The 10,418-nt window shown below is 33.5% G+C and overlaps 1 protein-coding gene across 1 annotated transcript; it reads right to left on the reverse strand.

Annotated features, from left to right (window-relative positions):
* Window positions 1-523: 523 nt before the first annotated feature.
* LOC123691955 (epoxide hydrolase 1-like) lies at window positions 524-7,187 on the reverse strand. The gene is made up of 6 exons (XM_045636551.1): window positions 6,858-7,187; window positions 3,013-3,137; window positions 2,369-2,481; window positions 1,786-1,954; window positions 1,368-1,519; window positions 524-911 (listed from the first exon to the last, which is right to left on the reverse strand). The coding sequence occupies exons 1-6, from the start codon at window positions 7,056-7,058 to the stop codon at window positions 646-648; spliced, it is 1,026 nt and encodes a 341-aa protein (XP_045492507.1). The 5' UTR covers window positions 7,059-7,187; the 3' UTR covers window positions 524-645.
* Between the last annotated feature and the right edge of the window lie 3,231 nt (window positions 7,188-10,418).

Below are 10,418 nucleotides of genomic sequence, written 5' to 3' on the forward strand. Positions count from 1 at the left end.
TCTGTTATTTTATTATTTTTGAAATTGAATAATAATAAGTATGTAACCTGTACCTATCTATACATATAATAAATCTGTAGAAGGGTCAATTCTGTACATTGAAAATATTGAAAAAATAAATAGAAGGGGGTGGTACTGGATCGATACCAAACCCAAATATGTGATTAAAAAAAATTTTGTCTGTCTGTCTGTCTGTATGTGAAGGCATCACGTGAAAACTTGGTATAATTATACCTTATTATCCTGGGCATAAAATAGGATACTTTTTATCCCGAAAAAATACGTAGAAAAAAAAATTAATCGTAATTTTTCTTAATTTTTCCGCGCGGACGGAGTCGCGGGCGGAAGCTAGTATGGAATATGTACACAACGTTATATTATGTAATATTATAGTAATAATAATATGAATACATAAAAACAGCATTTTGTATTGTAATGTCTTGAATTTATTTGAAATGGACTACAATAACTTCACCAAATGAGTTAAAGTACAGTGGGAGCGGGAAAAATAACAAATCATAGGTACATCAAAAATTTAATTCACTGTGGTCTATGAGGACGTTTTGAAGGTATTTAAAATAATTTAATTTAAACACGTCATGTATTCTTCTTAATTAATAATAACTTCTTTATTCTCTCAAGGTATTATAAATTATGTTTATTTAAAAAGCTTCTTATTAAACTGTTAATTGTATCAGGATCTTCCTGCTGCATAAAATGTCCCAAATCCTTCACTACTTTCTTTTCAAGGCTTGTGTATCGTGTTTCCATTAGATCACTTATCTCTTTGCTTACATAGGGATCTTTTTCTCCTAAAGCATACAGAAACGGTATATCCTCCTTAAAATTTTGAGACGTGTATGTGTACCTGAAGTTAGCTCTGTAATAATTGATCGGTGGTGTAATTGCATCTGGAAATGTCGGAAAACACGTTAATTATTGACAAAGAAAAAAAAAATTGGTTGTCTGTAAAGTCGGTCTACTGACGATAGTTGAACGTGACAACGATTGTGCTTCCTTTTCGCTCGTTCCGCGCTCTCGCTTGCACTTCACACATGGAACGCCTCAGAGCTAGGTAACGCCGCATGAGTCATGTTTTTTTCGTGCGTGCAGCCGGCTCTTTCGAATTATTAGACGTTGTCACGTCAAAATCTATACTTATATGATACTAATATATTTAGTTGAACGTGCTAATCTCAGAACTACGGGTCTGATTTGAAATCATAGTACTTAATATATCAGTTTTAGATAATCCCGCGGGGCACACTATTGATCAATTTAATCTTGATTGTTACACAAAATCTGTTGTAAAAAGTAGGATGCACCTCATGAAAGGAACTAAACTAAGCACTCTTTTTTGTACTTACGTTTTTTGCTGAACCAATATTTAAAACATTCGATGTCTTGACTGTCAATTGTAGTTTTTCCTTTTACAAGCATTGCTCTGTCCAATAAATCTAAATTATTTTGTTGAAACAAAAGTTCCGGAATTATTGGCATTCGGTACAAAAACACGTACCTGCAAAAATAAAACGTTTGATTATTTTATTATTCACAAATGCATTTCGAAGAATAAAACTTAAAAGATTCGAGTTTTTTTTTATTGTTTTCAATCTCAATGAATATGAATCACCCTGTTGATATTATTAGAAATTATTGCAAATGTATATATATATATATCTATTCGACAAAATCTTAAACGTTTGTAAAGAAAAAAAAAATACAACAGGGTTAAAATATCTACTACATTCTATACATGATAAATTATAATTTATAATGCTTTACCAGGATTTCTTCCTCTGTTCCTCATATGTCCAGATCGCTTCGTTCCAAATGTCAATCGCTGTACTGGACATAACGATAATACCTTGTAGTGTTTCTGGATATACATCCCGATACTGGCAAGCTACGATACCGCCCCAGTCGTGAGATACGAGGATAAACTTCTCTCTGCCTAGAAATAGTTTTCAATTTTATTTAGAGAACTAAGCATAAAAATTAATAGGCGGGTCCTTATACAGCGTCCAGTCAATATAAAACGCGTGTACTGCCATTTTCCTCTGCCCAGTCACGTTCATACTGACGGTTGACCGAGATGCTTCGCGCAACGCTGCTCGTTTTATGTGGACACGCCTATTAACATATCTTTTATCTATATATATAAAACTCAAAGGTGACTGATATAGTGATCTATCAACGCACAGCCCAAACCACTGGACGTATCGGGCTGAAATTTGGTATGCAGGTAGATGTTAGGACGTAGGCATCCGCTAAGAAAGGATTTCCCGAAATTCTTGCGGGAACGGGGAAAAACGGGGATGCACGTACAAAGTCGTGGGCGGAAGCTAGTAACATATAAATAAGTTACCCAATTGTCGCACTAGATCACGTATGTCTTCAACCAATAACTCAATCTTGTAAGCTGATACTTCCTCTGGTCTTTCGGAATCACAGTAACCCCTCATATCGACGGCTATGCACCTGTGGAAAATTATCGACAAAAACATTTAAAAAACTACATACTTACAGGTAGGATATTATGTCCATCTCATTTTTTTTTTTTCAATTATTAAAATTTAAAACTGCTTTGAGCAGTATTTTTATATTTCGCTATTACACAGAAAACAATTTTGTTACGATACATCATAACCTATCCTATCCCACTATCCCATATTCCCATCCCACTAATCCTACTAATATTACTTACTACTAAAAAAAAATTAAGATGTGTATGTATGTGTTTGTTACTCTTTCACGCAAATACTACTGAACCGATTACAATGAAATTTAGCACACATATAGAGGGTAATTACAACAGGGTAACATTAATCCAAGTTGATTAACACATAGGATAGATTTTATCCCGGAAATCCCACGGGAATGGGAACTATGCTGATTTTTCTTTGAAAACGCGGGCGATGCCGCGGGCGGAAAGCTAGTACATTTATATATTTGTTATAGTTTCACTATATTTATCGTCGTTTATAATACATACAAAAGGTCCATAATTACCAGTAGTCTTTACTAAATTCTACAAGCTGATAGCGCCACGAATACCAAAATTCAGGATATCCATGCAAAAACACCATCAATGGCTTCGAGGGATCACCATTTTCCACATAATGAAGTATAATATTCTGAAACCAGAAATTAATTATTAAATTAAATATATTTCTAACGTACCTACCTAACGACTAGGTACTACGAAATTACGAATATCTTTTTATGAGTTTTTCGTTTTGACGGAATATTCAAACCTACAGCTTGATAAATCGCTGTATTTTGTAAATAATATAGTTAATTCCAATCTAGCCAAAAGATAAACCGTTACCAATGTTCTAACATCTGATTGATGTTAAGTTACCTACCATCAATAATTTTAGAGAGAGCTCTGTGCTTTGAATTGGCCGATTGGTATTAGGTATCTATCAAATATAATTTTCTATCAAACCAGATATCATAAATTACAAAAAACGGCCACTACTAGAATAGAAAAGAAAACTAAAAAGGTTTAGTTTTCTTTTCTATTCTAGATATTTATTATTTCTGAGAATGAATACTAACACCTAAATTACAATCTTTTCTAGACTATTCATGTGTACCTATACTGAATAAAATTTAATCGCTTTGTGCATTCATTGCATCAACTTCGTTCCGCTTTCTTAGATAAAATATCTTACGTGCTATTGAGAAAATTATCATCTATATAAGTATATACTACGATACACTGGAACATTATCAAAATCAATGACGAGAAGCAAACCCAAGTCAAGTTTACTTTACAATTGGCATAGAGCCATTTTTGTGCTTTATTATTTTAGCAATTCTAATCACTTATTCATAGCGCAGCCAAGGCGCAGTCCGTTGATGAAAAAGCAACATAATTAAGTATTATGATCTTAAATTTTAATGATATGTCAATATTTTTACGGTTGTAAAAGAAACAGGTAAATTATAAGATTTGCGAATTTAAGGTCTCAGCACACATATGGGATCGGAAAGGGATCGTAACCGTAACGCCTTTCGCCTCGCTGTCAACCAGGCGTCAACCTACCGTATGCACGTGACGAAAGCGTATCAGCAGCGCCTGTACGTCAACTCGGCTACGGCTAGGCGACACCGGCGTTACGCCTGAAAACGGTAAGTACGGCAAGTCGCAGCAGGCAGAGACGTAAGCGCGGGGACGGAGAGACGTAAGCGCGGGGACGGAGAGACGTAAGCGCGGGGACGATGAGCCGTTAGCGCTGGAATTGCAAGTTCGGAGCCTGTTCCGAGGGGAGGCGATTACGTTACTATTCCGATTAGTGTGCGTTGCAGTAGGGAGTTTAATACAAACCATTCTGAACGGCTCGAGGCGATACGGTTATGATCCCTTTCCGATCCCATATGTGTGCTGAGACCCTTATTATGCATTTAGAGTGCACGCAATCAATTAGCATTCATATAGGTATATTAGGTGAATATAGAATGTACCTACCTCAAATAGATGATATCCACAAACATTTTATGATGAAAACTAGTCTTAATTCAATTTTAAATTATATTATAGTTTCAAAGCTTACAATACCTACTATTAATAATAATTAGTACCTACATATCATATAATATTAACTATACAGGGTGTAACCGTTAAGTGTGCACAAGCGATTATTCCGTAACTATTGCAGATATCAAAAAAACTTTAAACTGATAAGTAAAGAACATAACCTAATGAGTAAAATGGCCATAATACATTTTTAAAAATAAAACGAGAAATATCCAAAAATGTTACATTAAACGCTCCCATACATTTTGTATTCATAGCAGATTTTCGAAATAACGTCCTCATTGTACAATACCATCAGGAGCTCTATTTAAAGTTTCTAAAGCAGAAAACCAAAAAAAGAAAGAGAAAGCTATAATCTTTCATATTAAATGTACTTAAGGGATATTCATATCTCATACTAAATGTATGGGAGGGTTTTAAGATATTTTATTTGATATTTCCCGTTTTATTTTTAAAAATTTATTACGGCCATTTTACTCATTAGGTTAAGTAGGTACCTACTTTCGATATCAGTTTAAAGTTTTTTGTTATCTGTAATAGTTACGGAAAAATCGCCTGTGCACACTTAACGATTACGCCCTGTATGTACAGATAAGCGTGTCCGTTTCTAATAATGAAAAACTAGTATTAAAATAGATAAGTACCTATAATAAAATTTAAACGCACTCTACCTACGGACTAGGGACTCCACCCAGTAAAACGTCATACTGTGGCAGTAACAAGAAGGCGTCAGAAAAAAAGTATGAGAATATATTTTGTCGATTTTTTAGCATTCGTTTATTCTACGATTGTATTTAAATAGTACGTATTAATATTTTTCGAAAATAAGTGAGTTAGGTAATTAGAACACATACGGAAATAAAATTCAGTCTAGTGCGAGTGGAACTTGCAACAGCAAGAGTTCCGTACAAATAAAATCTAAAGAGCAACTGCAAAAAAAAATTATCACCATACAATTTATGAGAGACGAAGAGCGAAGTTTTATTAAAAAGGTCTCAAAGGTTACGTAGTAACTATTTAGTAATTCAAATTGCTTTGGTTCCGGAACCCTAAACTTAATAACATCAAACTAACTACCGACCCAAATGAATGTGAAAAATCGCAAAAAATATATGAGCGCTATATACGAACGAATCGCATGAGTGCTAATAGAATAATAACATATTACCTATTATAGGTTACGAGTTGCGGCATGTTTGCAGTTTATTAATAATAATAAATAATAAATTCTTTATTTGACAACAAAAAAATATACATGTACATGCAATTATGGGATAACTTACATATAAGTAAAAACATAAACTAGTAGCTGTAGGTACAATTAATTGCAATATTTGAACAATGTCTCCTATGCTAGGAAATGTCCTGTGTTACAGGAGACATTTATCCATCCGTTGATACAAGTTATATACCTGAATATTATAACTATTCTATACTATGCAAGTATCACTTTAGCCAAAAATTTGATGAAACTAAAAAAATAAACTCTTTACAAAAAAAAATTAAGAGAAGTTGAACTTAAAATCTAATAGAAGAATTTAAAAGAAAGGATATACGTATTGAGGGTGTGTGTGTGTGAGGGAGTGTGCGTGTGTGAGGGTGTGTGTGCGTGTGTGTAAGGGTGTGTGTGTGTGTGTTTGTGTGTTTTCTAGTTTGTAGTTTGGATTAAATAATATAGTGATCTAACAAGTGTTCACATTCATCATAATTAAGCTCTAGAAGGTAATTAGTTAGGTTGGACTTACATTGTAATGTGTTCATGTTGTGTATATTGAGTGTCTTATGTAATTTATTATATAGATGTGCACTTAGGTAGTCGTAATGTCTTTTTGCAAGCTTGGTATTATACTTAATATATCTACATCTTTGATATTCTAGTCTATACTCTATACTATTCAACAGACACAAGAGCAGACAGCACTTAGAGACAGCATTTAAAAAATAATAGGTTATACATACTAACGTCGACTAATGACTTCTGAGAGTGACAAATCGAAATTCTTAGATTATCTTTTGTCTGTAGTACCTAGTTAGTAAGATATATTATGATAATTATTAAACTCCTAATTGTCATTAAAATATCAAAGATAGGAATAGTGCAGTTGAATTCTATTCATATCATATTTTAGCAATAATAATATAAAATTTACTGTTATTCAGTAATCATGATTTTTGTTTTGGCGATGCTGATGTAGATAGTAGAAGATTAGATGCATTTTATAATTTGTTATTATTCAGTTAACTACTCTACTTGTGTTAAAATTATATTCAAGATACTTAATAAAATTAAAAAAAAAATTGTTAAACTTACGTTTGCTTTCAAGTATTTATGCACTCCATATTTCGGGTCAGATAGTCTTGCTGGTGGTTCCAATCTAACTTTCGTAGCCCAAGGGTTTCTAAACGGATTTTTGAAATAATTCACAGCGAACCCAATGACTATTGCCATAGAATAATATAGAGTAAGGGCATTTGAAACAACAAAATGTTTGAGTAACGTTATCACACTCATGTTTTTCACACAATTTTACCTAGCACCATAATATAAGCTAATAATAATGTACTGTGTGCCTAGCACTAGGTAGTGGACAAGGTACGTGTGCTGCAGTCGCCTTATGATAACCGACTGACACGGTGTGGATGTCGGAAATAAAGGTGAACAATAATTGCGAAGTATAGTTATAATCTTGCATTACATTATAATTCTATCCGCGTGTAATCTATAGGGACACATTGCGTAGAATGTCTGTCATCGGATCGTTTTCATTTGGTACTTTTAATCCATGATTAGACCAATATTACCAGCGGTCAACCACCTCAAGCTTTATGTTCACTGATGCTAAATGAGCATACATATCCATTGCTACACTCCCTTTTCCTTATAAATAATCTTTCTCAATGTTTGCTATAATCTGATAACTAGGTACTTATTAAAGTAATAGAAGTTATAGGCAGACTATAATATAGCCTTAATTTAGCCAATATATTTTAAATTTGATCCCCGGATATAATAGCTCTCTGACGCATTGATAGTGTATGAACATGGCGACCAATAATTCGTAAGATTCTCCGTCTCCGACTAACAAAATGTTGGTCTTCCAGGGTTTAGAAGGTTAATCAGTATTTACCGAGAATAAAGGGATATAGGCTTATCACCATACCCAAACTTATTTTTAGGTGGAATGAGTCTTTTGTTGTCTTCTCTTCAAATTTCAAGACGAGATTATGCCATTGAGAGAAAGAAAGAGGAAATAAGTAATTCTCAAAATACATAATATCATTATATTATAACTAGATTTCCGCCCGCGGCTTCTCCCGCGTTTGCAAAGGAAAACCCGCATAGTTCCCGTTCCCGTGGGATTTCCGGGATAAAAACTATCCTATGTGTTAATCCAAGTTACCCTCTATATGTATGCTAAATTTCATTGTAATCGGTTCAGTAGTTTTTACGTGAGAGAGTAACAAACATCCATACATCCATACATCCATACAAACTTTCGCATTTATAATATTAGTAGGATAGATTTCCACCCGCGGCTTCGCCCGCGTTTGCAAAGGAAAACCCGCATAGTTCCCGTTCCCGTGGGATTTCCGGGATAAAAACTATCCTATGTGTTAATCCAAGTTACCCTCTAACTCTATATGTGTGCTAAATTTCATTGTAATCGGTTCAGTAGTTTTTACGTGAAAGAGTAACAAACATCCATACACCCATACATCCATACAAACTTTCGCATTTATAATATTAGTAGGATAATGATGCCAAAGAGACTGTTCTGTGGTTCTTAAGCATTGAGATAATATTAACATGGAGACGATACCGCCTACATCACATATGTTCCGCTCAACATACGTCGTCTGGCGTAACTGCACTCAGTCGCTTGCTCCGCTCATTGGCGCGAACGTCACGCTCATTTTTTATTTGTTTTAAAGTGAAACGCATCAAATATGTCTACGTGTGTGTTACGATATTGCACAAATAATACAAAGAATACGGAAAAGTGCAAAGGAATAACTTTTCATCAGTAAGTAACTAGATAATAATTTTTAAAACTTAGTGAGAGCAAAATTTTTGGCGGGCGACATTTTGTCATAGATTAAAAATTTAAGATATGACATTGGGCATGAAATAAGTGTTGTTAGTATATATTTGCTGGCGTATATTTTTATAGTTTAAAATAATAATTTTACATATTTAGAAAAGCATAGACTGGTTGTTAATTGAAAAAAGGTGAAATCATGAAATATGAAAATCAATTACTCAATCACCAATTTTTTTTGTTAATTGATTTTAATCAAGTTTTTAATTGATATTGTATAAGCTACTGACTTGAACGTATAATTGAATTATTATTTATTTATCTGCACTAATATTATAAAGAGGAAAACTTTGTTTGTTTGTTTGATTGTAATTAATAGGCTCATAAACTACTGGACCGATTTTGATGAAAGGAGAATGCCCATTTTTGGTACTGGTTTTTCTCATGCATCAAGACAACAATACTATTAAAAAAAAATCTCGGCAATTTAGAGGCCTTCTTACCATCGGAAAATATATTTTGAACAGGGAATGTTTTGTAAAATCTAATAAGACATGTAATTGTTTAGATCCATTATTATAGATTAATTAGTGTCCATTACAGGTTACCACGGTAACCAAGCGGTAACTTATTACATTTACTATGGTAAATAGCTAAATGTATTAATATCGATTATTGTTTTCATTGAATTATAAAAAAAAATCAATTAACATAAAATCACTCTTTAAGGTATTGTTTATACTTTATAGGTTGTTTTAACAAAGATAGTGAAGTAAAATAATATAAATATGTATATATAAAAAAAAATATTATTATGACATAGCTTGGTAGGTAACCAGTTATTTCTTATTTGTTTCTTTCTTCGAATATGTAGTGAAAAAATGATTCAAACAATAACAACAACAACAACATGTAAACCGAATAAAAACTCAATTGGCATTTTTTAAGTATATATTTAGGTTTTCTTGAAATCCGTCCCGGAAGATTTCTGGTGCCTACCTACACTAGCCGATGAACAGATAGACTTTGTCTGAAAGCATAAGCTCTACGCATAGATTAAATATGTTAATCGAAAAATAACCTATGGACGATAAAATGTTACCTAAATCACACATAAACCTAACTAAATTGGGGTTATTTAAGTTTTGAGGTTATTTCACATTTTTCTCAATATCTTGAAAACCCCTGTTTTTATCACAAAAAAATCAATTGGTAAAAATCTTTTGAATATCGAAGAACCCTCCAAAACCACTCTGGCATTGACGCAACACTGTACTGTGGTCCATACTTTCATGGGCATTCTCCTTTGGCACAGACAATCTTAAGACCCTGAGAAAGAACATAGGCTACTTTTTATTGCGAAATATGTGCCACGGGCGAAGCCGGGGCGGACTGCTAGTTCAGAGATAAGTAATTAATATTTTTTCTATTCAAGGTTTCCATGTCTGGGCCGTGAAGAAAGGGAAAAATTATTTTTTTTCTAAAAAAGGCTCAATTTGTAAGGAATAAAACTTCCCTGACTGAACCTAAAACACGAAAAAAATTAAATTATTCCATATGACGTCACTATTTACATCATCCTATATTATATGCCAGATATAGTTAGCCCCGCGTAGTAAAGTCAGTTTATACCTAAAATAAATATTAAGTAAGTACAAAGAAAATTTCAAGTCAACGTGCATGTAATCAGTGGCACCCAATAAAATAGACAGAATGAAACAAAGTGTCGCCGCTATAGCGGTGAGTCAGTGACATCGCATAATCTATGACTGTCTAGCCGTCATTCGCGCGCCCCGCGCCGCCGCGCTTGGCGCACAGATTTTGTTCGTGGT

Source organism: Colias croceus, chromosome 5, assembly GCF_905220415.1.
Source record: "Colias croceus chromosome 5, ilColCroc2.1".
Taxonomy (NCBI): domain Eukaryota; kingdom Metazoa; phylum Arthropoda; class Insecta; order Lepidoptera; family Pieridae; genus Colias; species Colias croceus.